The 27,692-nt window shown below is 53.7% G+C and overlaps 3 protein-coding genes across 11 annotated transcripts; 2 read left to right on the forward strand and 1 right to left on the reverse strand.

Moving 5' to 3' along the window:
- The first annotated feature begins 1,921 nt into the window (after window positions 1-1,921).
- Prss53 (serine protease 53) lies at window positions 1,922-6,855 on the forward strand. 2 transcript variants are annotated; one of them, XM_028885631.2, is made up of 11 exons: window positions 1,922-2,319; window positions 3,256-3,276; window positions 3,389-3,551; window positions 3,850-4,115; window positions 4,235-4,389; window positions 4,524-4,743; window positions 5,419-5,569; window positions 5,642-5,883; window positions 5,967-6,112; window positions 6,310-6,526; window positions 6,780-6,855. In XM_028885631.2, exons 1-11 carry the CDS (start codon window positions 2,262-2,264, stop codon window positions 6,797-6,799), a joined length of 1,659 nt encoding a protein of 552 aa, XP_028741464.1. In that variant the 5' UTR covers window positions 1,922-2,261; the 3' UTR covers window positions 6,800-6,855. The 2 variants fall into 2 exon arrangements, with proteins under 2 accessions (XP_028741464.1, XP_037066086.1); XM_037210191.1 differs by having other exon boundaries at window positions 3,256-3,551.
- A 203-nt stretch (window positions 6,856-7,058) lies between these two features.
- Window positions 7,059-25,420, reverse strand: Znf646 (zinc finger protein 646). Of its 4 annotated transcripts, none has more exons than XM_037210171.1 (3): window positions 25,355-25,420; window positions 8,941-14,323; window positions 7,059-7,604 (listed from the first exon to the last, which is right to left on the reverse strand). In XM_037210171.1, exons 2-3 carry the CDS (start codon window positions 14,237-14,239, stop codon window positions 7,504-7,506), a joined length of 5,400 nt encoding a protein of 1,799 aa, XP_037066066.1. In that variant the 5' UTR covers window positions 14,240-14,323; window positions 25,355-25,420; the 3' UTR covers window positions 7,059-7,503. The 4 variants fall into 4 exon arrangements, with proteins under 4 accessions (XP_037066066.1, XP_028741453.1, XP_028741452.1 ...); XM_028885620.2 differs by lacking the exon at window positions 25,355-25,420 and adding an exon at window positions 16,535-16,622; XM_028885619.2 differs by lacking the exon at window positions 25,355-25,420 and adding an exon at window positions 15,757-16,384.
- Window positions 16,586-27,228, forward strand: Znf668 (zinc finger protein 668). 5 transcript variants are annotated; one of them, XM_037210179.1, is made up of 5 exons: window positions 16,764-16,851; window positions 19,463-19,592; window positions 22,385-22,570; window positions 24,595-25,263; window positions 25,850-27,228. In XM_037210179.1, the coding sequence occupies exons 4-5, from the start codon at window positions 24,617-24,619 to the stop codon at window positions 27,063-27,065; spliced, it is 1,863 nt and encodes a 620-aa protein (XP_037066074.1). In that variant the 5' UTR covers window positions 16,764-16,851; window positions 19,463-19,592; window positions 22,385-22,570; window positions 24,595-24,616; the 3' UTR covers window positions 27,066-27,228. The 5 variants fall into 5 exon arrangements, with proteins under 5 accessions (XP_028741462.1, XP_037066074.1, XP_028741456.1 ...); XM_028885623.2 differs by lacking the exon at window positions 19,463-19,592; XM_028885629.2 differs by lacking the exons at window positions 16,764-16,851; window positions 19,463-19,592; window positions 22,385-22,570 and adding an exon at window positions 16,586-16,667.
- Window positions 27,229-27,692: the final 464 nt, after the last annotated feature.

The raw sequence follows: 27,692 nt of genomic DNA on the forward strand, positions 1-27,692 counted from the left end.
ACAGCCACTAGATAGACATAGAGGCCAGAAAATGTGACACAAGCCTTTAATCCTATAACTTGGGAGGCAGAGATCCATCTAGATCTCTGTGAGTTTAAGACCACATGAAAACAGCCAAGCATGATGACTCATGCCTTTAATCCCAGGAAGTGATGTCAGAAAACAGAAAGATATATAAGGCGTGAAGACCAGAAACTAGAAGCATTTGGCTGGTTAAGCATTTGGTTGATTAACCTTTCAGGCTTCTAGCAGCACAGCTCAGCTGAGAGCCATTCAGATATGAGGACTCAGAAGCTTCCAGTCTGAGGAAACAAGATCAGCTGAGAAGTTGGCCAGGTGAGGTGGCTGTGGCTTGTTCTGTCTCTCTGATCTACCAGCATTCACCCCAATAACTGGTTTGATTTTATTAATAAGAACTTTGAAGATTCCTGCTACAGTGCTAGCCTAAGTGAGGAGTTGGAAGGTTCTAACTCCATCCCAGCATTTGTAAGAAAGGAGAACAGCAAATGCCTGGCTGACAAGGCAGTGGGCCCAGAGAGAGGTTGGCATGGGACCCACCGCTTTAACACAGCCCTGCACATTGCCTCTGAAGCAAACCTAGAGAGCTGTACGACACCTCCTTGGCCTCGGCCTGAGGGAGGCATCAAAGCTGAAAAGTGGAATCTAAGAGGTTTGCCACTGCCCCACAGGTGATGTTTTCATACAAGAAGTAACTGGTCTATTAGTAAACAGTGTTGATTTGTTTGGGGACAGGGTCTTGCTCTATAGTCCTGATTGGCCCAGAACTTGTTATGTAGCTCAGGCTTAACCTTAAACTCAAAATTCTGCCTCAGCCTCCAGGTACTAGAATTACAGACATACACCACTATACTGGGCTTTTAAGAATTAAAGCTGAAAAAAAAAAAAAAAAAAGAGCTGGGCGGTGGTGGCACACGCCTTTAATCCCAGCACTCAGGAGGCAGAGGCAGGCGGATCTCTATGAGTTCAAGGCCAGTCTGGGTTACAGAGTGAGTTCTAGGAAAGGCGCAAAGCTACACACAGAAACCCTGTCTTGAAAAAAAAAATTATGCCATTGGGCGGTGGTGGCGCACACCTTTAATCCCAGCACTCGGGAGGCAGAGCCAGGCGGATCTCTTGTGAGTTCAAGGCCAGCCTGGTCTACAGAGTGAGATCCAAGAAAGGCACCAAAGCTACACAGAAAAACCCTGTCTTGGGAACCCCCCCCCCCAAAAAAAAAATGCGTATGTTTACCTGCATGTGTGTCTGTGCACCACATATGTGCCTGGAGAGGACAGAAGAGGGTGTTGGATCCCCTGGAACTGGAATTACAGGTGGTTGTCAGCTGGATTTGGAAATCAAACCCGGGTCCTCCAGAAAGAGCAGCCAGTGAAGAAACCAATGAGCATTTTAAAAGGCCCCTAAGCATTTTAAAAAATTATTTTGTGTGTGTGTGTGTGTATGTATGTGCAAGTGTGTGTATGTGCAAGTGTGTAAGTGCATGCTGAATGCCATGATGTGTGTGTAGAATTCAGCTTGTAAGAATCCTTTGTCCACCATGTAGGTCCCAGGAATCAGACTCAGGTCATTAGGCTTGGTGGCAAGTGTCTCTGAGCCAGCCCCCTCACTCTTTTTTGTTCATGGGCCTGGTGAGATGGCCATGTGAGTTCAAACCCTGGGACTCACATGGTAGAGGAAGAAAAACCTCACAGGTTGCCCTCTTTCTGGAATAAATAATTGAAAAAACAATAAAAAGAATTCCCTCCAGTCTACTTGATGGGACCAATTTATTATTCTGTGTGTATGGGTGTTTTATCTGGATGTATGTCTGTGTGCCACATATGTGCCTGGTGACTTGGGAGGACAGAAGAGGGTGTCAGATCCCCTGGAACTGGAGTTACAGATGGTCTGGATTGCCCTGTGGGTGCTGGGAATCCAACGGGTTGTGCTGTTAACTGTTGAGACATCTCTCTAGCCCCCACCCCGGAAACACTTGAGTTTTTTCAGGCAAGGCACAAGTTCATTGCTCAAAGTCACTGCTGTAGTAAATGGGGGAACTGGGATTTGAACTGGGGGAGTGTGGCTGGTGACAGAAGCCCAGAGAGGGATAAGGGCCACACAACCACAGTCCCCAAGCTGTTGACTCCCTTCTAGCCCAGGAAAAGTAACACCTGACGCTTAGCTGGCTGGGGGCGGAGCAGGGGTGGAGCCAGGGAGACCCAGGTGGCCTCTCAGAACAAGAGCACTGAGTGGCCCGGAGCAGCATGAGGCAGAGCTGGGGACCAGGGCTGCTTATTGTGGGAGCTGTGGTCCTGATAGAGGGTAAGTCACTCAAGCAGACTGCAATTTGGTATGCAAGGGATCCTGAGGGGCTAGTCTCCCTGTGGATGTCCTTGGCTAGGTGTGTGTGTGGGGGGGGAGGGTGTTGTGGAGGGGAGGGGAGGTAACGAACGCACTGCCTTCTGTCACATGGGTATGAACTGTACGGTAGTTCTTTGAGGTGGATACTGCCACTGCTCCTATCTTGGTGAGGAGACTGAAGTACAGAAAAGCTAAGTAATGTGCTTGAGACCACAGTCTCGTGTCCGGCTTAGGGAGGGAGGGCTCTGTATCACTGAATCTGTATGGAGTAACCTCGACTGTGTGTGTACTTTGCCTCAGGCATGCTCTGGCAGCACAGGCTTGCCGTCCACACTAACTCTGCTTCCGATGTGCAGCAGACCCATCTGTGTGAGCGTGCGATGGGTTCCAGGCAGGGCAGGGACCCTCCGGAAAGGTCAGCTTCCAGAAAGTTTGATTCATTAGCACAGTGGTGGAGTGAGTCTCACTTGGGGCCTCCCCCACTTTGGACATGACACAGGCCTCTAATCTACCCTTAGGCTTCCACAGGTGAAGAGACAATTAAGCTAATGCTCTTCACATACACAGGCCACCTCCCTGACTCAGTGGTGGGGGCAGGAGTCAGGGGTTCAGAAGCCTGGAGGAGGGTTGGCCTACTCCCAAGTTAAATCTCCGGTCTTGCTTCTTGGGCCCAGGAGTGCTGAGCACAGCTGAGACTTAATGGCTCTGTACTCTGAATGGGCTCCAATAAAAGCTGCTTTTCAGCCTCCTATAAATATTTTCATTCTGGGAGAGGCTGGTAAGGTAGCCAGTCATAGATAAGGACCCAAGGCCCGTCCTTCAACTCATCCCCTCCCTCCACCAAACCTGAGCCTGGCCGTTAAGGCACCTCCACATCTTGTGTCTTTTTCTTCCTAGGTCTTCAGGCAGCTCAGCGTGGTAAGTGGTGGTGAGGACATGGGACCAGGGCTGTGCTCAGGGATGATGGAGGAACGGCACCCTGTGGTCCCGAGGTCAGGACAGTGTCAGCGTGACTCATCCTTCTCTACAGCATGCGGGCAGCGAGGCCCTGGCCCTCCAGAGCCTCAGGAAGGCAGCACGTTGGCTGGTGAATGGCCCTGGCAGGCCAGCGTGAGGCGACGAGGGGCACACATCTGCAGCGGCTCCTTGGTGGCAGACACCTGGGTCCTCACAGCTGCTCACTGCTTTGAAAAGTGAGTCATGCTTCGGTTCAGTCTCAGTTTGAGGGTAGATTTGTCCCTGGACCTTGCAAGACTGTTTTTTGCCTCTAGAATAATAAATACCATTTATGGAGAATGCTAAGTAGCAACACATTAGCAGCTTAACCTTAGCAATCCTTCACGGTGGATGCTTTACAAAGGAGTAAATGAGAACTGAGGAAGGAACTGGCCTGAAACCATGTGCTGTATCTGCTCCTCTTCCCCTGCCCCTGCCCTTCTCAGGTTGTCGCTTCCACTGGCGCTCAGCTGGGCCTTGCCTTTCCCCCCTCAGGGTGGCCACAACAGAACTGAGCTCCTGGTCCGTGGTCCTGGGTTCTCTGACACAGGAGGGGCTGAGCCCAGGGGCTGAGGAGGTGGGAGTCGCTGGCCTGCAGTTGCCCAAGGCCTATCACCACTACAGCCAGGGATCCGACCTGGCCCTGCTCCAGCTTAGCCATCCCACAGCCCATACAACCCTCTGCCTGCCCCAGTCCACCTATCATTTCCCCTTTGGAGCCTCGTGCTGGGCCACGGGCTGGGACCAGAACACCAGTGACGGTAAGTCCTGTCCTAGACAGAAGCCTAGAGAGGCACTCCGCTTGCCCAGGCCCAACTGTGCGGGGGCCCCAGGTCCCACTGCTTCCCAGAGTTAGACTCCGCTTTCTCTTCTTTGGCAGTTTCCAGGACCCTGCGGAATCTGCGTCTTCGTCTCATCAGCCGCCCCACTTGTAACTGTCTCTACAATCGGTTACACCAGCGGCTGCTGGCCAGCCCAGCGAGACCTGGGATGCTGTGTGGGGGTGCACAGCCTGGGGTACAGGGACCCTGCCAGGTCTGATGAGCACGGGGAAAAGGGAGGGCCTGGTCTTGGGCTAAGGGGGCCTTCAGAGAAGGGTGATGGGGTACAGCCAGAAGGCATCTGGTTAGTAGTGTTGGGGCTCAGATGACTCCTTTGTCTGGCTCCAGGGAGATTCTGGGGGACCTGTGATGTGCCGTGAGCCTGACGGACATTGGGTCCAAGTTGGAATCATTAGCTTCACGTCGAGATGTGCCCAAGAGGACACTCCTGTACTGCTGACCGACATGGCCACGCACAGTTCATGGCTGGAGGCCCACGTTCATGGGGCAGCTTTCCTGGTCCAGGACCCAGGAACTGTGGAAGCCAGCGACGAGAACAGCTGTGTCGGTCGGTCTGAGCACGGGTATTGGGAGAGGGGGGTATGGGGCCACCCAGGCCACACGAAGGCTTCCTGGGCAGTGCGGTAGAAAGCCACCAGGGAGCAAACGTCAGCTCAGACAGAGTCTAGACACTGCCAAGAGAGAACTAGGTTTGTTAAGGCCCCTTTTAGCTCCTGGGATAGGACCAGCCCCGCTGGGGCCAGGAAGCTTTAGGGACTTGGGTGTATGAGTGTCTGTGAAATCTGGCTGGTTTCGGGGGGTGGGGGTGGGGGGGAGCTGCAAGTTCCCAGGCAGAAACCCAGGGAGGTGAGACAGGGCAGTGTCTGCAATGCAAATGACATGCAAAGTCATTCCGGGGAGGAAGCTGGGTTCTGATGTTCACAGCAGCACTAGCAAGCCAGGCTTGGGGAAATCCAGGTGGGTGGCAGAGTGAGGCAGAGCTTCCAGGTAAGTAAGGCTGGCATGGCATACTGTGTGCCGTCAGACATCAGGATTAAAAGCAGGCACACTGGCTCTGAGTCCCAAGTGAGCTGCTTGGTGTTGGTTCCCGAGCTGGGTCAATCTTTGTGTCAGCTTGGTTGCCTTTGGTCGGCAAAGCCCTGCCGACATAAGGAGCACTCAGCGCAGGCCCTGGCACCGAGTGACCACTTAACAACTGGGTGATGTGATGCACCTATTGCAGCATGCGGCTCCTTGAGGGGTGGAGGCCCCCAGGCCGGAGCGCTCTCTCAGTGGCCCTGGGATGCCAGGCTGAAGCACCATGGGAAGCTGGCTTGTGGTGGAGCCCTGGTGTCAGAGGCGGTGGTGCTGACTGCTGCTCACTGCTTTATCGGGTGAGCCTCCGTCTCCCTCCTTGGTGCCCCTTGTCCCAGCTCCGTCAATGCCTCAACTCTGCCTCTCAACAGGCGCCAAACCCTAGAGGAATGGAGTGTAGGTCTGGGGGCTGGACCAGAGGAACGGGGTCTGAAGCAACTCATTCTGCACGGGGCCTACACCCACCCTGAAGGTGGCTATGATGTGGCCCTCCTGCTGCTGGCTCAGCCTGTGACATTAGGCCCTGGCCTGAGGCCCCTTTGCTTGCCCTATGCTGACCACCGCCTGCCTGATGGTGAACATGGCTGGGTTCTCGGGCTGACTCAAGGAGCAGGTAAACAGTGCCTGGGGACCCTGGCAGCTGTCCACTGGATTTGCAGGCAACCGGGGCATCCAGCCTCGTCTTTCGCTTTACAGGCAACAGTTACCCCCAGACAGTACCTGTGACAGTCTTAGGGCCAGCAGCCTGCAGCCAACAACATCCAGCCCCTGGGAGCACGGGCAGTCCCATTCTGCCAGGGATGGTATGCACCACTGTTGTGGGTGAGCTGCCTCAATGTGAGGTGAGTTCAAATGCCCAACCCTTACCCAGCAGACCCCTGGCAATCTCTCACCTTCCCACCGAGCCTGGCTGCTGCCCTGCTTTGTCACCTGAAACTAAACCCTCCTACCACCAGCTGGCCCCCAAACACCAGGCTGTAGCCCCCAAGCCCCTCCCACCTGTTGCAAGAAGTTACCAGTGTAACCTGCTCCCTAACAGGGCCTGTCTGGGGCACCGCTCGTCCATGAGGTCAGGGGCACATGGTTCCTGGCTGGACTGCACAGCTTTGGAGACACCTGCCAAGGCCCTTCGAGGCCTGCAGTCTTTGCAGCACTCTCTGCCTATGAGGACTGGGTCAGCCACCTAGACTGGCAGGTCTACTTCGCCGAGGAGCCAGAGCCTGAGGCTGAGCCTGGAAGCTGTCTGGTCAACTCAAGTATGTGTCGCTCTTCCCTCTTCCTCCTTAGCCCTGGCTAACACTGCTGTGACTCATCTCTAGCTGCCTGGGGTGCGTGCGGGGTGAGCAACAGACAGACCCACGTGGACTTTAGGCAGCAGGGGTCTCCGCGTCTTGGTCTTCAGGTCTCCCATACACCACAGGGGCCAAGATGGGTCCTGCTTCTTCAAGGGAAGTAATAAAGCTATGGGGAGGGATGAGGCCAAATTAATTTCCTTCCTCTCCGTGACAGGCCAACCAGCCAGTTGCTGACTGGTGACTCTCTAGTTTACTCACAAGATGCCCGAAAAGCCAGGCAACTCCCACGTCAACACCCAATTCTACACTGATGCCTTCCCCTCCCCGGCTTGTGGTTCCCAGCCCTGAGGCAGGTCCCACAGCTGTCTGGCTGGGAATGAGCCTGCCCAAGGATGCTTTCCATGTGTGGCCATGACCCACCCCTAAGTTCTGCCTTCCAACAAAGATCTCTCCAGTATTCCCTAAACAGTCCTTCAGACACAACACTAGCAGCTGTTGTGGAAAAAAAAAAAGTGTTTTTTTTAGGGGGTGGGGTGGGGAGCAATTTTCCTTTTTTAAAACTTAAATAAATTGTTACAAAATAGATTTTAGAAAATAAGTTACAAACTATAGTAAAAGGCTCCCCTTCCACAGGCCCCTTCCCACCTGTGGGCCGCCCTCTGAATATGCCTCTCCCTGGGTTAGAACCTGGCCATCCCAGCATTCTGGCAGCCCGGCCTTGGAAGAGCTAGGTGACAAGGGCTTAGGAAGGAGAGCCTTCATGGACACAGACATGAAGACTGCCTTACGCCCTGCTTGCTAAAGAAACCAGATCAGGACCCTCTTCATGGGGAGAGGAGGTGGGGATGCCCAAGCAACTCCTGAGCAAAACGTGGAGATGAAGCCTCTCCCTGCCTGCATCCCCAGCTTCAGTGAACTGTTCTTTGGAGACGTGAAGTTCACAGGGAGAAGTTGAGGTCTGCAGGCCACTGGGGCGAGGTGTCCAGGAGTGAGGCTGGAGAGGAGTCCCCTCTGCTTGTTGCTGGTGCCATTGAAGCTCCTGGGGAGGAGGAGAAGAGGTCAGAGGGAGCCTAAACCACCTCTCCAGACCTGCGGGTCATTCCCTGACATGGCCCTGAGGGACAGAGAAGGTCAAGAGGCCAGGAGAAAAGCTCAGTGTCAAAGCATTCAACTATGGTGTATAAGGCTTTAGGTACCATGCCCAGCCTCTTCCCCTCACCAAAAAGACCAAGCCCAGGAATTCTAGAACCCCTAATATTTTTACAGCCTTGGCTGATAAGCTCCTCACTTATTTTACTTGAAGTCACAAGAAACCTTCTGTTCTGAGAATTATTTCTTCAGTTCTCAGGAACCATCACCACTATTTTGTCCTTCTCAGCCAAGCTCTGGTCAAGGGCATACCATTTCAGGGACACCCACCTTGGGTGGCTATGGATGGGATGGATTTTCCTCTCTAGATGGGGACTAAGAGCCTCAGGTGTGCTGAGTACACAGACTGCCCCGTGCCTCCACAGCTTTGCCCTTCAGTGGGCTGGGTGGAGCAGTGTTACCCCGAGAGTCACTGTTATAGAGGATGAGAGATAAAGCTAATGACTGCTGCTGGGCCTGGCTTCAAAGAAACAATTATCTATGAGTCAGCCCTTCAGCTAAAAGGCTGGGTCCGGGGAAGGTGCTGGCAGAGGGCAGTTTGGTTGGTTCTTACAAGATCTGTATCAGAAGGAGATGGAAAAGGTTAACTAAGGAAGAACCAAAAGACTCAGTACAGCACTCACAGAAGGACCAGAGGCCTCACTTCCAAGAAAACAAGGCCGAGAGGAACTATGGGGAAGAGGGACAGAAGCTAAGTACTGACCAGTCAGCCAGCAAACTGGTCAGCAGTACAGCAGCCCGCCACAAGTCACCACCTGAGCAGGCAGACCCCCCTTTGCCTTAGCCCTGCAGGACAACCCAGGAGTCTGCACCCTCCCCCAGCCCTCCTCCTCATTCTCCAGCTTCCTGCCCACTCTAGGAAAGACCAGAACGGAAACAAAGCCCATTTCAGCCCTCTCCTCTGGAAACCATTACTGGCTCCATCAAGATAGCCAGCCGTGGGAGATCCCAGATACCTCTGCCCACTCAAAGAACAAGGCCATTCGTCTTTGGCTACAGAAGAGTCCACACCACTGTCCCATCTACCATAGTGTCCATCTTCCTGACCCAAGACCCATCCTTCAGTGGCTCAAAATCGTTCCAAACTAGCTAGTCTGTCCAGGCCTCCCGCCACTTCATACACTCTCCTCGCTTCCCTTACCGACTCAGGGTTATGCTTTCTCTCCACGGGGAGCCCACCTCTTTCCGGGTCCTCTCAACCCTCTCAACCCACTCACCCCACATACCTGAGCTGGACACTGTCCACTCCTGGTGCTGCTGCTGGTGCTGCAGGAAGCTGATTCGGTGGCGAAAATGGCGGGGACATTGAGAGCAGGTGAACGGTCCCTCCTGGGGAGCATGAACCCGCCCATGGCCCTGGAGCCGGGCAGCTGTTCGGAAAGCCTTGCCGCAGATGTTGCAGCTGTAGCGCTTGGGGTCCGTGTGGGTCCTGCTGTGGTTCTTGAGAGAGAGTAGGTTGGGCAGAAGTTTGGGACACAGGGAGCAGGGGTAGAGTCCAGTGGTGTGAGCCTTTTGGTGGTTCAGCAGGCTGCCAGCATGGCGGTAGGAACGCCCACACTGGGCACAGCAAAAGGGACGTTCCTTGTCTTCAGCTGCTGTGAAATTGGTTCCTTGTCCTCCATTAGCTGGCTCCCCATTCTCTTCTGGGTCTCTGGGAGGTTCGGGTGGGGCCTCCTGAGCTTTCCCTGGGCCAGGGGCATCCACCTCTCCCACCCCGGCTTGCGGATCTCTGGTGTCGCCTGTCTGACTTGATACCTGCCTATGGTCAACAGCATGAGTCTGCATGTGTGTGGCCAGCTCACTGTGGGTCTCAAACACTTCGCTACAGTTACTACAAGCAAAGGTCTGGGCAGCAATGTGGTTGTGGAGCTTAGTGGTCAGTAACTCTTTGGGACAGGGCAAACACCTGTGACAGTCTTTCTTGGGGTTCAGGAGGCCATCAGGTTGGCAGTGGGTCTTTCCACACTGGCTGCAGCAATAGGGGAGGCTCTCTGGTTGGAGTTGAGAGCTGCTGTCTCCACCGTCCCAGCTATCCATGGAACTTGCAGTAGGACCATTGGACTGGCTCTCAGGGAGCTGACAAGGATTCCTGGAGACTGTGTCTTCCAACTTGCCTTCCGGCTTGGTTAACTGATCCTGAAGAACCCAGGCACCATTGTGATTCATTTGTCCCCTGTCTCCTTGATACCCATCTACCTTCCCCACTTCCCAGGAAAAAGATTCTGGGACCTCTGAATGTGCTGGCCTGCTGGGACTCTGATTGTGCTCCCCAGGTCTCTTGGTTCCAGGCTCCAGCTGCAGTACTGACTGAGTACCTTCTGATCTGCCCTCCAGTCCCCAGGCATCAGCAAGGTTCTCCTTACTGCCTTCGGTACCATGTGGGCCTTCCTGGCCACTGGCCAGCTCCAGTTTGGTCTCCTCATGTTCCTGCAGATGCCGCTTCAGAGATCCCTGGCCAGGAAAGCCACAGCCACAAAGGGTACAACGCACGGCTGCTGCCCTCCGGGGTGGCCGCCGCCGCCGGCTATCAGAATGCAGCCTCTGATGGTCTTTCAGGGCTGTGCGGTTGGAATAGGTCTTAAAACAGAAGGGGCAGCTGTACTGGCCTGTCTCATGGGCGCACTGATGGTTCAGGAGGCTGCTAGCATGGCGGTAGTTCCGGCCACATTGCCCACACCTGAAAGGCTGATCCTCACGAATCAGCTTCTGAGCGCTCCTACCCCTCCGTCGCTCAGTGTGGACCCGCTGGTGGTTGGCCAGCTGCTTCCGCAGGCGAAAAGCTTTCCCACATTCACTGCAGCGGAAGCGTCGAGGGTCTGCATGGATGCGCCGGTGGTTCTTAAGGGACATGAGGTTTGAAAAGCCCTTGGAGCAGGCCTGGCAGCCGAAGTGGCCAGTCTGGTGGCTCTGCCGGTGATTGATGAGGCTGCCGGCATGCTTGTAGGTTCGGCCACATACTTCACAGCTAAAGGGCCGCTCAGAGCTAACTTCAGTTTGACAGCCTTTCTCGGCCGTCTCCAACCTCTGCTCCAGTTCCTCCTCCTTCACAGTGGTCTCCTCCCACACTTCTTCTTTCACCCTTGCCAGCTCCTCCAAGGGCTCCACTTTAAGTTCTTCCTGGAGCTGCCCTACGAATGCCTGCTCCTGCCCCGTCTCCTCCGCATTCTGGGGTTCGCTGCTGCCTCTTGCCTCTGAGATAGAGCCCACTTGGGGCTCTGAACCTTTGCAGCGAGGGTGGTTCCGCAGATGATTCCGGTAGGCAGCCAGGTTGGGGTAGCAGCGGGAACAGACGGGGCAGATGAAGTCACCTGTCTGGTGGATCTTTCGGTGGTTCACCAAGCTGCCTCCATGGCGATAGGTCTTGCCACACTGGTTACATCGGAAAGGGCGGGGGTGGGACTCCAGAAAGCTTTCCCCAGCCTGCATGCAAAGGCTGTCTGCAGCTGTGCTACCTACTTCCTCCTCAGACTTTGTGTCCCCCCCCTCTTCTGAGACAGAGGTCCCTGTGCCCTCAAAGACATGATCTGTAACCATTTCTATCACATCACCTGACCCTTCCAAGTGGCTAGGAACATTCTCGGTCGTACTGCTGGAACTTTGACTCTGGTGGTGACGCTCCAGGCTCCCCAGGTCATCATAGGTCTGACCACAGCAGCCACAAATGTGCCCATAACCTGCTCCATCTAGGGCTTCCACTTCCCGCTGTAGCTGATTCAGCAGCTCTGCTTCTGAGAGCTGTAGGGGAGGATTGTGGGTAGAGGCTGCTTCTGCTGTGCCTTCCTCCTCCTCCTCCTCCTCTTCCGAGCCCTCGGGCAGGCCAGAAGCACCGTGAGCCTGGCGCAGGTGACGCCTGTAGCCAGTCCTCCCAGGAAAGATCATCCCGCACAGACAGCAGAGGAAGGGCTGTGCCGAGGCCACCTCCCCTGGCCTGTGGTTCTGGAAGTGACTGCGCAGGGCAGGCAGAGAATCAAACTCCTTGGGACAGAGAGAGCACTGATAGATGCCTGCAGGGTGACAGGACCTGTGGCTCAGCAGGCCGGCAGCATGGGGGAAGGAGTCCCCACAGTCAGAACACGTGTGGGCGGCTTCGGCCTTCCAGACACTGTCAGCACAGTCGGGGGAGGTGGACGGGCAAATGCCCGGCTTCTGGTCACTGTCCCCTCCAGGGAGGCGATCACAGAAGCCAGCCTCACCACCCTCCTCATCACCTGGGATGTCCAAGTGGTCAGGGAAACAGGCCTCTTTCTTCTCCAGTCCTTCCTCAGTGCCAGCATCCTCTTTATCACCCCGGAAACAGACCTCATCCCTTCCAAGCCCATATTCGCCGCCTTTAGACCCCGCCTGCAAAGAGTCCCCATCCCTTTCCAGGTGGTCTTCAGTCCCACAAGGACTTTCTCCCAAAGGGTCTTGTGAAGAATCCAGGTCCTCGTCATTTTCCAACTTCTTGGTCCAGGTACCCGCAGGTGGCAGTTTGGACTCTTCTCCACCAGTACCACCTTGTTTCTGATGCCTCCTGTTCCACTGCCGACTATGACGCCGTAAATGGCTCTTCATGGCAGCCATCGTATGGAAATGCTTGGCACAGGCCCCACAGCTGAAGTCTCCCGTCTGGTGGGTCTGCCTGTGGTTGATCAGGCTGCCCGAGTGGCGATAGCTCTTTCCACAGTCTCGACAAGCAAATGCTCTCGGTGGGGACCCTGTGCCGTCTGTCCTGCTCTTTTCTCCTTCCCCTGCCCTGTGGGTCATGCCATGATGTTCAAGACTCTTGAGATCTTCAAAGAACATCCCACAAACGTCACATGTCTGTGGCGCCGTCCTATCTGCTGTTGTGGGGATGCCTGTGGCCTCTTCTTCGTGTTTGTATGCATGCCCCTGACCTGTGTGGAACGCTGCTTCTGTTTCCACTGGGTCAGGCTGTTCCTTCTTGACAGGGCTAGGGGACCCCTCAGTCCCGGGGTCTGTATTTCGGCGTGTAGCTTTGCAATGGACGCGCACATGGTTGCGCAGAGCCATAAGGTTGGGGTATTTTCGAGGACAGAGTGAGCACTGGTATTCTCCTGTCCGATGGCTGTGGCGGTGGTTCACCAGGCTCCCCCTGTGGCGGTAAGCCCGACCACACTCATTGCACTTGTAGGGACGATGGTCCAGGTTGGTGTCGGGGACCTCTTCCTCTTTTTGGGTAGTCTCAGCCAGCGTAAGGGCAGTTGAGGACACTGATGACTGGCCATCTTCCCCAGCTCCTTGCCGGGGCCTATGATGAGCACGAACATGGTTTTTCAGAGCAGCTGCATTGAATAGCTGCTTAGAACAAACTGAACAGGGGTAGATACCTGTTTGGTGGCTCTTTCGATGGTTGATGAGACTACCTGCATGACGGTAAGTACGGCCACAGTCCCCACAACAGAAAGGTCGGTACTCCTCTGAGCTACCATCCTCTAGCTGCCCGGAAGTGCTGAGTTCCCCAGAACCATTCAGCATCTGTGTTTTAGGTGGCTGATTCCAGCTCCTCTCATTCATATGTCCATTTGTGGTGGGCCTCTCGCTCTCTTCCCATGGCTGTTCCTGCTTTTCCCCCTCATGGGACTGCTGATGTTCTAGCAGATCCCGAGGGAGCCGGAAGGCACGGGGGCAGTGGGGACAGTGGTACGGACGATACTGAGCGTGGAGTCGCGAGTGGTTTTTCAGAGCCATGAGGTTAGAGAACTCCTTAAAACAGATGGCGCAGGGGTAGATGCCCAGAGTGTGGCTCTGGCGGTGGTTGGTGAGGCTTCCAGCATGCTTGTAGGTCTTCCCACACTGATTACATTTGTACCTTCGCTGCTCCTCAGCAGGAAGAGGCTCGGTGGACTCCTGACCCCCCGTGAAGTTCACCACTGATTCAGCCAAATACTGTTCCAAATTGCTGAGGAGGTTGCTAGCTGGAGTGGCGAGTGGTGGAGCCCCATCAGAATTGGTGGTGGGTACCCAGTCCTCTGCACTTTCTTTAGGATCTGGCTGGATTTCTAAGCCTTCTCTTTGTTTGGTAGGTGGCTCTTCCCAAGTACCTGGAGCTGCCCTGGGATCAGATCCAGATTCACATTCACGTATCTCTTGTACACGCCTTGTCTGATTTTCCCAGCCTTCCCTAGAACCAAGCCTCTGACCCCAGGATTCAGTAGACATTGTCTCACTCTGGCGATGTGAAGTAGTGTCCTTGGCATGTGGGGGCCTGTGCCTTTGGTGGCCCTCAGGAGCATGAGTCCTCATGTGGCTCTGGAGGGCCAAGGAATTAGTAAAATCCTTGCCACAGGTGGTACAGGGGAAAAGCCCAGTCTCGTGGTTCCGCTGGTGGCTGACCGAGCTCCCTGGGTGACTGCAGTCACGGCCACGCTGCTGACCTGGAGAGGGGTGAGGGACACTGCCAGCTTCCTCACTGCCCCAGTTAGCAGATGGATGGAGCAGTTCTCGATGTCGTGAAAGTTCTGGGAGGCTGGGAAAGTGACGCTGACAGTCAGAGCAACTGAATGAGAGGAGCGTGTCCTCCATGGGGCAATGTGGTAGAAAAACCTGGAGGTTCAGGAGGAACAGACAGGTGGCAGCAGCATCTTTCTCTGCAGAAGGGGCCAAGGCCTAGAAAGAGGGGCAGTAGTCAGATGGGAGGACCGAGTCAGTTTTGCCTCCTGAGTATATGAACACCGAGTTCACTAGAAGTCACTGAGGGGTGCCCCAACCACCCATGCAAAGGGAGCTGCTTTCTATTATGTCTACAGGTATGATCACTGAACGCTTTACTATGCACACTTCCAGGAAAGGTCCCCTAGGTGTACGTCATCTCTAGAGCCAGAGATAAGGAAACTAAAGTCTAGACTCTAGACAGACCTTAAGACAGTACATAATAGATCCTACTGTTCCAAAGGCTCTGCTCTCTATAATTCTGGAACAAACCAACAACGATCCATGAGACTTTATAACAAACCAGAACTATTTCTGGCTTTGTTGGTGGTGGTGTTTTATTTTGAGATAAGGTCTTAGCTCACTCTGTAGCTCAAGCGGCTCTGGAACTCCCTATGCAGCCCAAGCTAGCTTCAAATTCATGGATTTTCCTACCTCTGCCTCTGGAGAGCTCAGGTTATAGGTGAGAGCCACAGGAGCTGGCCAGGCCTTATAGTAAGACAAGTCCAATTCTTTCTTCTCCCTTCAGCTAAACTGAATGTTCTGGAAGCACTGGCAAAGCTTTTCAGCTGCCACCTAAGGCTTCACGGAAGTTAGAGGCCCTTTCAGAGAAAGGGATGAGGCCCCTGCCTGCGCCCTTTCAGCATCACATTGTGTTCCTGACGCAGTTGGGCACTTGTTTTACTTACTTCCTTTAAATACATGTAACCCCATCCCATCTCGGGTTGGAGTCTCACTTTATCCTCTTTCTCTCTATCCCCTGCCTGCCTTACCTTGCTGTCACCATCAATTTTCACGCTCTTCTACTGCCTCTCTACATTCTGAAGAGGACAGCGACTCACGCTGCGCAGTACCACGTGCCGGGCACTGCTCTTATGTGCGCTCATTTGGGGAGGGAGGCATTTGAGGCACGCTCTCACTATTACAGCTCAGCCTTCCCAAGTGCTGGCATTAAAGTAGTGGGCCACCACGCTTGCCTTGTAAGTGTACTAAATCCACTAAACCCAGTGCCTGTGTTGCCCCAGTTTTCACATAAACTCACTGCAAGAGGCAATCTTCATTCCAAAGCCCTCGCTTCCCCAGTGGCTGCCACTCATTTCCGCCACAGCATCTTGCCTTGCTCCGAAATTGACTCCAGTTTCCTGGGACCCTAACACAACTATTTCTAATCTCGCCAGCTGAGTCTGTTCCCGGAATTCTCTTTTCTCCAAACTTCTTAAGAGTCCCTTTCCCTAGTCAACCACCATCATGATTCTCTACAGTCACTCGTCTTTCCTGCCAATTTCCTCTCTAGATCCCTACCTCGCACCAGGAGTGCCTTCTGGTTCCCGCCGCCGGCGCGTCCGTTGGAGGTCGTGAACGGGAGCGCGCCTGCGCACTGGGACCCTTACCCTAACTGCAGCCGCGAGCCCTAAGTGGTTGCTGGTGCGAGGGTTCTCGAGCTCAGACCCACGCACACTCAGCCAGGGTTCCCGAGAATGGTAGCCGAGGGGGGGAAAGTGGGGGAAAGAAGGAGATAGAGGTAACAGAGCACAGCTGGGATGAGCCAAGACTGTACCCCAGTTCCGCGGACACTTCCTATTGTTAGTAGGAATCAGGAAGTGTCCTAGGTGCTAAAGCTTCCCCCCCGAAACTTCCGCCGAGGAACACTTCCTGTCTCTCCTCCGAGCAGTATTTCTACACGGACACGCTTCCGGCGCCAGGTTCCGGGTGGGCCCGACTCTTGATGTTTGGTTTTTGTTGGTATTGAGACTGGGTCTAACGATGCAGCCCAGGCTGGCCTCGAACTCGCAGCAATCCCCCTGTCTCCACCTCTGGGGCGCTGGAATTACAGGCCGCGCGAGCTATCACGCTGGACTGCGGGCGCAACTCTGGCTCCGCCCACGCAGGTCGGCGCGGCGCTCGGACGGGCTTAAGCCACTCTTCCGTCCAAAGCTGCAAAAACCCGCTCCAGTGCTTATTCAGGAAGCACGGTAGTAACTAAAGCACTGACTACAGTACTTTGGCGACACTTTCCACGAGGCTCCATAAAAGACTCTTCCCAAGGCAGGCGTGGCGGGGGGGGGTCCTCACTAAAGTTCACTCCTCGCTGTTCTAAGAGAAAACGTGGACTACAAACGGACGCCGGCACCACAACCAAACCCGAGTGCCCGGTCCGTATCTTCCCACCTCCTAGCTCTTGGAGACACTTCCGGCGCCTTGGCGGGTGTGCACCGTCAATCGACCCGGTGGCCCATCCCCTTAGCGCCCAGGGACCCTTCGCGAGATACTTCTCTGCTACTGTAGGCTCGGGGTCGCTTCCGTAAGTTTCCCCTTCCTCCTGGGCAAGGAAGGCGCCCCTTCCACTTCCGCTGTCGGGGCGGCCGGCCCCGCCCCTAACCTCCCTCCCGTTGGGGTCCTAGCGCCGGCCCCACTCCGAGTGTCCCGGGCTCTGCCGGTGCTGGGCGCCGCCGCCGGAGCTGCGGGGCCCGCGGGAGTCGAACCAGGTAGGACACGTCTGCGGGAGGTCGCCAGGGCTTCCGGCAGCGGGCACCAGCGCGGTCGGAGCTGCCTCCCGTTTTCCCCGCTGATGCCGAGCGGGCCGAGTGGACCAGGCGCGAGCATCGCGGGCGGGGCGGGCGGTGAGCGGCCTCGGGCGGGCTGCGGGCCCAGCAGGTCCTAGAACCCGCCCGGTGCCCGCCGGTCAGCGCTCTGGCTGCCTGGGCTCAGCGGACGCGACGGCCGGGCTTTGCTCCGCGCGGGCCCGGGGGTCCTAGAGCCCGCCATGCTCCGGGCTTTTGTCTGTGTGGCCCGGGCCTGCGAGCCGAGTCCTCCGCGGCTGCGCGTCCCCCCTCCCAGGCCGAGGCAGGGCCGCCCCTCCCGCGGTCCTAAAGAACGCCATCTTGCAGGCCTTTGTCCTGCTCGGGATCCTCTTGTCCATTCATTTGTTCATTCCTTCCTTCTTCATTCATTCTGTCTTGCTACGCTCGCCGAAGCCACGTTATCCTAGGGTTTAGTCCCAAATGAGTCAGCATACAGCCCCGCTCTGCGGGGGCTGCCTGTCTGGCGAGGACACCCGCACAAACACGGTTGCAGAGAGCGAGGAGCGCTGGGTTTCTGCAGCTCTTGTCCCTCCTCAGAGCGTCTGGTAGGCCCTACCGCCCTGCAAACCCCCATTTGCTTCAGGGGCCCCATTCGACTGAAGAAATTGAGGCCCAGAGAGCTATGCATCCCTCATCTTCACTGCTCGTTAAATATTCTCGAGGGCACGGAGTACTGGGGAATGGAGTATTGGAAGCATGCAAGAATCTTCCCGTGGGAGAAGGAAGGGCAAAGGGGATTGCTTATGGAGGTGGTAAAGTTTGTGAATTCTGGATGGAGCTTAGGTTGCTGACCAGAGGGGACACCGCCGCAGAAACCGGTCAGAAAAATGGGATCATTTTTGAGCTAATTGGTTGTTTAGGCCTAGGATATAATTAAACATTCACCCCAACACAGTTCCATCAACTCACCAAAAGGCTCCAAGTCTGTTAGGCTTATTTGTTGTCTTGGAGAGACGGTGGGATGTAGGTGCCTGTTTTATTGTTTTATTTTTTTAACCACACCTGCGGCCGGAGTGGTTAAAAATAACCACTTTGGGGGAACTGAGTCTGTATTGAGAGACAGCAAAAATGTCATTCCCCTCATAGGTGAGTAGTGACAGTGTGTTCCATCACAGCAGTGAACAGTTGGGAGTACTGGGGTGATACTTGGACCGTATGACATTGTAAAGATGGGGGACCTCGGTTAATAAGTAGTTGGTAACTGAATCTCACCAACTCCTATGATGGAAGAGGCAGAGGCTGTATGTAGATTTGGGTTTGAATTCCACTTGAAGTTTGCTTTCAGCCACCAAACAGTTTTGGACATAAAGAGTACATAGAACAAGTTCACTGGACCCTAATGCTGGATGCAGAAAATTAGCAACCAAATAATAAAATGTGTTAGTGCTGATAAAGCAGTAGTCAAGGGGGCAGATGGCAGAAATTTGAATATCTGACCACCTAGCTTCAAATACCAGCGCCATCAATGACTAATTAGCATTCTGTGTTGTCTCTTATTTTAAGAACTTGTTTAGTTAATTTCTTATTTATCTTGTGTGTGCATATATGTGTTTTTTTGCAGCACATGTGTGGAGGTCAGAGGACAACTTATTGGAGTCTGTTCTTTCTTTCCACCATGTGGGTCCTGAGGACACACCTGAGGTGGTCAGGCTTGATGAAACGCCTTTTTACCTACCCGGCCATCTTGCCAGCCCCAAGGACACTAATCTTACAATACTAAAGCTCTACCCTGATGGCTTTATTTAACCTTAATTACTTCTAAAAAGACCTTGTTTCCAAACACAGAATTTTAGAACACAAATGGTCAGCCTATAACAGACTTCTAGGAATTGAGAGATGAGTTTGAGTAGTTGGGCTGGTGTGTATAAAATGCTGATGATACCCAGTCCATGACAGTAAGCCTGCAAATAGTATTTGATCCAGACAGCACTATAAAGATTTCTATTGAAAGAAGTTAAATAGCAGTTAGCCAGGATAAAGATATCATTATTTAAAAGAAGTCTTTGAGGTGTGGTGGCATACACCCTTAAATCCCAGCACTCAGGAGATAGGCAGGCAGATCTCTGTGAGCTCCAGGCCAGCCTGGACTAGATATTGGAACCATGTCTCAGTGGTACAGCGGTAGAGTGCTTACCAAGCATGCATGGGACCCTAAGTTCAATTCTAAGCACTGCCAAAAAGAAAGGAAGGTAGGTCATCAAAGCCAGAGTACATGATCCACATCTGTAATCCCAACACCAAGGAGGCTAGGGTAAAAAGAATCAGGACCAGCCTGGGCTACATAGTAAGACCCTGAACACCCTTTCCCCCCCCCCAAGAAAAGATAGTCAAGCAAACCTTTATTTTTTTATGTGTATGAATGTTATGCTTACATGTATGTGTGTGCACCAAGTATATGCCTGATGCCTATAGCTGGAGTTACACGTGGTTATGAGCTACCATGTGTGTGATGGGAAACAAACCTGGGTCCTCTGGAAGAACAGTAATTGCTCTTAATGCTGTACAATTTCTCCAGTCCCCAGGGAAGCCTCCTTAGGTGGAAGGAGATGACCAAGCTTGAGACCTGAGTTCAGCCTCCTAGACCTGTATGGTAAAAGAGTCTTGACCCCTGCAAGTTGTCCTCTGGCCACCACACATACACCCATGTGAGTGTACATACATAGAGTAAATACAATTTTTAAAGAAAAAGAGAAGAAAGAACGCCCTAACAAAGGAAGTGTCTGGGAGCTAAGACCCAATGGTAACCCAAGAGATAATACACGAAGATGCTCAGGAGGCTGAGAAAGAATGGTTCTGACCCAGAGAACTGCTAGTGGAGACACCCTGAGGTGGGAAGAAAGACAGGAGGCGGGGGCGGGGGTGGGGGGGCCTAGTGCTGGAAGCCAGGAGTGAGATGGATTAGGGATTTGCTGGTCAAAGAAAAAGACTGGTCTTTGTCCTGGGAAGTGTCAGGATTTTGCTAAAGAATTTCAAGTGGATAAAGAGTGATTGAAAGAGTCTAACTTGAGGGTGTGAGGATTTGAGTTTTGACTCTGGGCATCTTAATGAGCTATGTGCACTTTTTGCCTTGTGAGGATTTAAAATGGAGTTGTAAAAGCACATTTTAAAACAGTCGTAGTAAAAATGTTTCCCCCCTAGAAGCATTTGAAGACCTAGGAAACGTGTGTATCTATCTACCTATCTATCTATCTATCTATCTATCTTTCTTTCTTTCTTTCTTTCTCTTATTTGTTTGTGGTACTGAGGATGGAACCCAATGCCTCACATGTGTCGGGCAAGTACTTTTCCTGGCTCACATATCCGGTCCTTAAGGATCCACAGAGTTTGTTTAAAGTACAGACTGCAGTGCTGGAGGAATGGTTGGTGGTTAAAACACTAGCGTACAAGCCTGACAGCGTGAGTTCAAGCCCCCAAACCCATGCAAAAGGCTGGATTTGGTGGCGCACATCTGTAATCTAGCACTGCTATAGGGAGATGGAATGCAGACAGGAGAATGGTCAGGAAGCTTGCCAGCAAGCTCGTCTGGAGTACACAGTCTGGTAACAAAAACAATATGAAAGATATACCCCCCACCCTCCACACTCCCACCCCGTCAACAGAGTGGAAGACAGGAACTGACTCCTAGTTCTCCTCTGTGTGCGCGCACACACACACAGAGCTGAGCGTGGTGACACACACCTTTACTCCCAGCACTCAGGAGGCTAAGGCAGGTAGATCTCTGAATTCAAGGACAGTCACAGCTACAGAGAAACCCTGTCTTGAAGAAAAAAGAAAAAGATTCTGAATGCGTGTACGTTTGTATGTACAGACAGGACAGGAAAATGTCAGATCCACTGGGACCTGGAGTGGTAGGCTTTGTGAGCTGGCTAGCCTTGGTGTTGGGAACCCAATTCATATCCTCTCGAGCACCAGTTCTCGGCCTTCCCGATGCTGTGACCCTTAGTACAGTTCCTCATGCTGTGGGGACTCCAGTCATTGCTACTTCATAGCTGGAATTGTTATGAATTGTAATGTGAATATCTGTGTTTTCCAATGGGCCTAGACGACCACTGTTATTCCACCCCAAAAGAGGTGAGGCCCACGGGCCAAGAACCACTACTCTAGGTCAGTGAGCGCTCTTAACCACTTAGCAATCTCTCCGGCCTGTGACCTTTTTTTTTTTAAATTAATTTCAAAGAATAAAAGTACAGATTGTAGTGGCTTACATGAACTTCCTTATATGATGATTCTTTTTGTTTGCTTTTCCCCCCTATTTTTTGAAAGAGTTTCTCTGTGTAGCCCCGGCTGTCCTGGAACTCACTCTGTAAACCAGGTTGGCCTTGAACTCAGAGATCCGCCTGCCTCTGCCCACTAAGTGCTGGGATTAAAGGCCTGAGCCACCAGTGCCTGGCTTTTGTTTGCCTTTTTTTTTTTTTTTTTTTTTTTTTTTTTTTTTTTAAAGATTTATTTACTTATTATGTATACAGAAAAGGGTGCCAGATCTCATTACAGATGGTTGGGAGCCACCATGTGGTTGCTGGGAATTGAACTCAGGACCTCTGGAAGAATAGTCAGTGCTCTTAACCTCTGAGCCATCTCTCCAGCCCTTTTGTTTGCCTTTTTAAAAGGATGTGTGTGTGTGTGTGTGTGTGTGTGTGTGTGTGTGTGTGTGCGCGTGCGCGTGCATGTGCACTCTAGTTTTCAGACATGTCTGCAGATTTTCAAGGAGGCCAGAAGAGGGTATCAGATCCCTCGGAGCTTAAATTATGGGTGGTTGTGAACTGCACAATGCAGTACTAGGAACTGGACTTGGGTCCTGGAAGAGCAGCAAGGCTCTTAACCACAGAGCCATCTCTCCAGCCCCTTGTCTTTGTTAAGTCAGGATCTTACTATATAGCTTAGGCTGGCCTTGAACTAATAATCCTCCTGTCTCAGCCTCCCACGTATTAGGATTGTAGGTGTGCTTCCTAGATGAGGATTTTGATGCAGGGGTTTGTCAGAGCTCACTTGGAAAAGCATCGCTCTGGAAATGGTGGCTGCCATGCAGCCGAACCCGCCTGGCTCTCCATTCTTCATGGAGCTGGGTGCCTGCTGGGACCCATTAGGACATTTCCCTACCACTTCCCCTCCTAAGTGCCTTCGGAGGGATCTGCCCCTCCAGCAGAGTGAGACTGAAGCACAGACCTGGCAAGGGCCAGGCTGGGGCTGGAGCTCAAGAGTAGCGAGTCTGAGTGAGACAGTGCTGGCTCCTGGCTCTGGTCTCGGCCAGTGTTAGCAAGACGAAGGAAGGTGTGGGTACACCCTGAGCTCAAGCTCCTGGACAGACACCGGGCCAGGCCCGGACACTAGGTCTGCTCCCAGCCTTCTGAGCTAGGGCTCCAGCACTTTAAACAGAGTCACGTCTCAGCAGTGTTAAGTCTCGAACTGTATGACTTGACAAGTCTCTTTTTCCTCTTAGAACTCAACTCACTCGCATTTCCACAGTGGGGTCAGTGACTCCTGTTTCAGCAGTGTGAGAACTATGACAGGGGCTACACCCAGCTGACTGGCTCTGAGGAGACTCCATAACTGAGGGAAGCCATCTGGTTCTTTTCAGTCCTCTTCAGCCCCATGAGTTAGTACCATTCTTACCTCCATTTTTCAGGTGAGAAAACAGATTCTAAGATGCACAATAAATTATACAGACAGTCCTATCGGCTTGCAAGTGGTGGCTGATTTGAAGCTAGGTCTTCTGTCTTCAGAATGGACTTAGTGACTCTGAAGTGCTGTTTCTCTGGATCTTGCTTTCTTATGGTGTTGATATAAGGATGAGTTGATCTATGCAAAAAAGTTAGGATGCTGTGTACTTAGTAGATGGGAGCGGTCCTTTTTTTTTTTTTAAGCAGTTTTAGGGATCAAGCCCAGCAAAGCCTCATGTGTCCTCACCCTGTTTTTTGTTTTTTCCCCTCTAGGAGAAATTTATGAGGCTAAGGATGTGGCTCAGTGGTTAGAGCACTTGTCCTACCTGCACCAAGCCCTAGGTTCAAGTCTCAAAACTTCCCTCCCCCCCAAAAAAAATGCTTCCTGGTATGGGGCTGACCCTAAGGAGCTTCTCACTTTGGATTCCCTCAGTCAGCCACATAAACTGCTTCTGTGTACCGTTTCTGGAATAGGCCCTGAACCCATCTCCCCCTCCACAGGCTTAGTTCAGCTCTGCCTCCCTCCTTCTCCACCCCAGCTCCTGCCTGGGATGTACAGATGAGGACACAAGTCTATAAACATCCTAATAAATGATCCACAAGTCTGAACATGGAACCCTGGCCCGCCACCCTCTGGGGGGGCACACCTGACTCCTGCCCACTCACCCCTCCCCCGCACAACACCTAATCTCCCCTAAGAGGATCTGCCCTAATCCTTTTCCCTTCACCCCTTGGGGAGGATGAGCGGGCGGTAAGACCAGTGCAGCTGTTAATCCTATTTTTTCCCAACTATGATCCTAGGAGCAGCTGTGTGGATGTTGTCTGGGCTCTTGGCCAGACAGTAAGGACTCAGCAAGAGCTAGTATCCCAGGAGGCCTCGCTAGCTCAGACAATCAGTTGTGACTGAGAAAGGCTGACTGCCAGCAGTAGGTCAGGCCGCCTTGAGAGGGAGTGAGCTCCCCATTTCCAGAGTTTTGGAGCAGAGACTAAAAGGGATTCCAGCTCAGAAAACGGACCAAAATTCCTGTCTGGGGTGGAGTCCCTCATAGCCAGGCATGGTCAGAATTCTTTGAACGCTTGCTTCTCCAAGAGCTGACCCAGCAGGGGGAGGGCAGCGCACACACCAGAGACCCATTACCTCCAACATTGCCAGCCCACCCTGTCTAAACATCGACTCCTCTCTCTGGACCCAAGTCTGCCTTCCCTGAGTTGCTTGGAGACCTTCAGGCCTTGGTTGAAACTGAGAAAGAAAGACTGTGAGAATAACGGAACCTAGGCATTCTGGGAATGCCGGGGGTCAGAAAACAGGTTATGGGGCAGGATATAGCTGGTTCTCCTGTGATTCTGGCCTCTTACTTAATGGTTTCTACCCCTAATAAGCAGATCACAGGGGAGACTTGAACACAATATCAAACCTGGGGACCGTTAGCATAAAGGATACAGAGGTCCTGTGGTTTGGGCTGAGGAGCCCAGGTTTGGAAGTCTTGGTATGATTCAGTTGCCTTTGAGACTGGAGAGATGGTTCAGTGGTTAAGAGCACTTGCTGTTCTTGCAGACCATTTAGGTTTGATTCCTAGCACACACAGGGTAGCGCACAAACATCTGTAACTCCAGTTCCAGGGGATGGAACAGCCTTCCTGGGCACCAGGCATGGGCATGGTACCAGTAAACTCCCATACATGTAAAGTAAAAGTAATTTTTTTTTCTTTTTCTTTTTTTTTTCTGGTTTTTTCGAGACAGGGTTTCTCTGTGTAGCTTTGTACCTTTCCTGGAACTCACTCTGTAGCCCAGGCTGTCCTTGAACTCACAGAGATCCACCTGGCTCTGCCTCCCGAGTGCTGGGATTAAAGGCGTCCGCCATCACCGCCTGGCTGTAATTTTTTTTTTCTTAAAGATAGGATTGCCTCCGATCTCGAGAGAGCTTTAGTAAAGAGGGAAGCTTTGAAGAATACAGAGGGATGGCTTTGGTCTAATTTTGCTTCTCTTGCAGAGGAGGCCCACCCACCAAGGCCATGGAAGAGGAGGCTACTGAGGCCAAGTCCCCAGGCCCCTGCTACAAGCGCTCTGGACGCCGTTTCAAGTGCCTCTTGTGTACCAAGACGTTTCCAAATGCTCCCAGGGCGGCGCGCCATGCTGCTACACATGCGCCTTCCGACTGCCCCGAGGAGGTGAATGAGGTCCAGCCAAAGGCGGACGCAGAGCCCAAGGCCGAGGAAGCCAGTGGAGACAAGGTGTCTGGCTCAGCAGCCAAGCCCAGGCCCTATGCCTGCCCACTGTGCCCCAAGGCCTACAAGACGGCCCCTGAGCTCCGCAGCCATGGGCGCAGTCACACTGGCGAGAAGCCCTTCCCGTGCCCAGAGTGCGGCCGCCGTTTCATGCAGCCCGTGTGCCTGCGAGTGCACCTGGCCTCGCATGCTGGTGAGCTGCCCTTCCGATGTACGCACTGCCCCAAGGCTTATGGTACGCTCTCCAAACTCAAGATCCACCAGCGTGGACACACCGGCGAGCGGCCCTACGCCTGCACCGACTGCGGCAAGAGCTTCGCTGACCCCTCGGTGTTCCGCAAGCATCGGCGCACCCATGCGGGCCTGCGGCCCTACAGCTGCGAGCGCTGCGGCAAGGCCTATGCTGAGCTCAAGGACTTACGAAACCACGAGCGGTGAGACCCCTGGCCCCGGCTGGCAAACCTAAGTGGGCACTGGCGTCTTGATAGATTATGCCGACGGGAAAGGGGGCGGCTGGATGCTTACCTAAAGATGGGAGCATCGGGTTGGGTGGGTCAGGCTCGCTGACAGAGCGAAGTACCTGGAGATGGAGCCCTGGGAGCGGGCGGGCGGGGTCTTATTGGCCTAGATTCCAGGACAGTTGGAAAGGGGATGGTGTTCGGAATCTGTCACTCACAGGGGGAGGGGCATATGTGGGTAGGTCCCAGGGAAGATGGCTCTTTAGATTTTTTGTTTGTTTGTTTGGTTTGGTTTTGGTTTTGGTTTTCAATACAGGATTCTTTAGTTGCCTTGGCTGTTCAGGAACTCGCTCTGTAGACCAGGCTAGCCTCAAACTCGCAGAGATCTGCCCGCCTCTGTCTCCCTAGGGCTGGGATTGAAGGCGTGGGCCACCACCGTCCGGAGGGATTTCCTGCTCTAGGTCCAGCCCCGTGGCTCTTAGGGAGTTGCAGCCCACGCAGGCTCTGGGGCCGTCCCACGGGGGTTGGTTGCCGTCTAACCAGGCCCTGCGTTACTCCACAGGTCCCACACGGGTGAGCGCCCCTTCCTCTGCTCCGAGTGTGGGAAGAGCTTCTCCCGATCCTCTTCCCTCACGTGCCACCAGCGCATCCACGCAGCCCAGAAACCCTATCGCTGCCCGGCTTGTGGTAAAGGCTTCACGCAGCTCAGCTCCTACCAAAGCCATGAGCGCACGCACTCGGGCGAGAAGCCCTTCCTGTGCCCTCGCTGTGGCCGCATGTTCTCTGATCCCTCGAGCTTCCGCCGCCACCAGCGGGCACACGAGGGCGTGAAGCCTTACCGCTGCGAGAAGTGCGGCAAGGACTTCCGGCAGCCGGCCGACCTGGCCATGCACCGGCGGGTGCACACGGGCGACCGGCCCTTCAAGTGCCTGCAGTGCGACAAGACTTTCGTGGCTTCCTGGGACCTTAAGCGGCATGCGTTGGTGCACTCAGGACAGCGGCCGTTCCGCTGCGAGGAGTGTGGGCGAGCCTTTGCCGAGCGAGCCAGCCTCACCAAGCACAGCCGCATGCACTCCGGCGAGCGCCCTTTCCACTGTAACGCCTGTGGGAAGTCCTTTGTGGTGTTATCCAGCCTCAGGAAGCACGAGCGTACCCACAGAAGCAATGAGACTGCAGGGGCTGCCCCCCAGCAGGAGCTGGTACTAGGGCTGGCGCTGCCCGTGGGCGTCGTGGGTGAGGGCTCGGCTGCCCCCGTGGCCGGTGCAGGGCTAGGGGACCCTCCAGCGGGGCTGCTAGGGTTACCCTCGGAGTCCGGTGGTGTAGTGGCCACACAGTGGCAAGTGGTGGGCATGACTGTAGAGCATGTGGAGTGCCAAGATGCTGGCGTTGGGGAAGCTCCTGGTACCCTGGGAGATGCAGGAGGAGAGGTGGGGGGTGAGGAGGCCGATGAGAAGCCCCCCCAGTTTGTGTGCCGGGAGTGTAAAGAAACTTTCTCCACACTGACCTTGCTGCGCAGGCACGAGCGCTCGCACCCGGAGCTCCGGCCCTTCCCCTGCACGCAGTGTGGGAAGAGCTTCTCAGACAGGGCCGGGCTCCGTAAACACAGCCGCACCCACAGTTCTGTACGCCCCTACTCGTGCCCCCAGTGCCCTAAAGCTTTCCTGAGTGCCAGCGACCTGCGCAAACACGAACGCACTCACCCCGTGCCCATTGGCACCCCCATACCCCTGGAGCCTCTTGTGGCTTTGCTAGGAATGCCAGAGGAAGGGTCAGCCTGAAGCTCATGGCTCTCTACCACACTCCCAGGTGCCCATTTCCAGTCTCCAGATCCCTGCAGCCGCTGGGCATCTAGCTCAGCGCTCAGTCCACTAAGAGCTGGGGACAGTGGAGGCTGGTAGCCCTTGTGAGCGACACTCATTAAAGCGTTGGCTTTGACATCAAGCCGTCTTCTGTACTCTGGTTGAGCTAAACTTGAGCGGTGATCCTGGATTAACACAAATCATGAGGGTCTTGGTGGTGGTTTGTTTTGTAGCAGGGATCTCACAGCTTAGCCTGATCCAGAGCTCACTATGTAGCCCAGGCTCACTTTGACCTCAATCGATCCCCCTGTCTCAGCCTCTCAAGTACTAGGATCACGGGTGTTTACCACCACAAGTTGCTCCTAGAAGGGTCTTGAAATTCATTGTTTGCCAGAGTCTATTTTGGGTTTCTTGTGAGAGAGCTTTCAGTGGCTGGGTCAGGACAGAAGGTATCTGTGCCTCTGAGAACTCTTGGTGATTAAAAGGTGTATTGAAGCATTAGTCCCGCAGTGAACACACCTGGGTAGCTTTGTTTAGCCCACACTCATGATCGTGAAACCTTTACTGAGAATTCTATCTTTTTATGGATAGTAAGCTGGGCTTAAA

Source organism: Peromyscus leucopus, chromosome 1 (assembly GCF_004664715.2).
Source record: "Peromyscus leucopus breed LL Stock chromosome 1, UCI_PerLeu_2.1, whole genome shotgun sequence".
NCBI lineage: Eukaryota > Metazoa > Chordata > Mammalia > Rodentia > Cricetidae > Peromyscus > Peromyscus leucopus.

What these genes read in the sequence shown, in the direction of transcription:
- Prss53 (XM_037210191.1), top strand. Translation starts at nt 3,295, where the DNA reads ATGGGACCAGGGCTGTGCTCAGGGATGATGGAGGAACGGCACCCTGTG. An exon ending in GGGTACAGGGACCCTGCCAG is followed by an intron (nt 4,390 to 4,523) that starts GTCTGATGAGCA and finishes GTCTGGCTCCAG; the next exon opens with GGAGATTCTGGGGGACCTGT. An exon ending in CGGGCTGACTCAAGGAGCAG is followed by an intron (nt 5,884 to 5,966) that starts GTAAACAGTGCC and finishes TTCGCTTTACAG; the next exon opens with GCAACAGTTACCCCCAGACA.
- Znf646 (XM_037210171.1), bottom strand. Translation starts at nt 14,239, where the DNA reads ATGGAGGACACGCTCCTCTCATTCAGTTGCTCTGACTGTCAGCGTCAC. An exon ending in GTGGACAGTGTCCAGCTCAG is followed by an intron (nt 7,605 to 8,940) that starts GTATGTGGGGTG and finishes CCTCCTCCCCAG; the next exon opens with GAGCTTCAATGGCACCAGCA.
- Znf668 (XM_028885629.2), top strand. Translation starts at nt 24,617, where the DNA reads ATGGAAGAGGAGGCTACTGAGGCCAAGTCCCCAGGCCCCTGCTACAAG. An exon ending in GACTTACGAAACCACGAGCG is followed by an intron (nt 25,264 to 25,849) that starts GTGAGACCCCTG and finishes GTTACTCCACAG; the next exon opens with GTCCCACACGGGTGAGCGCC.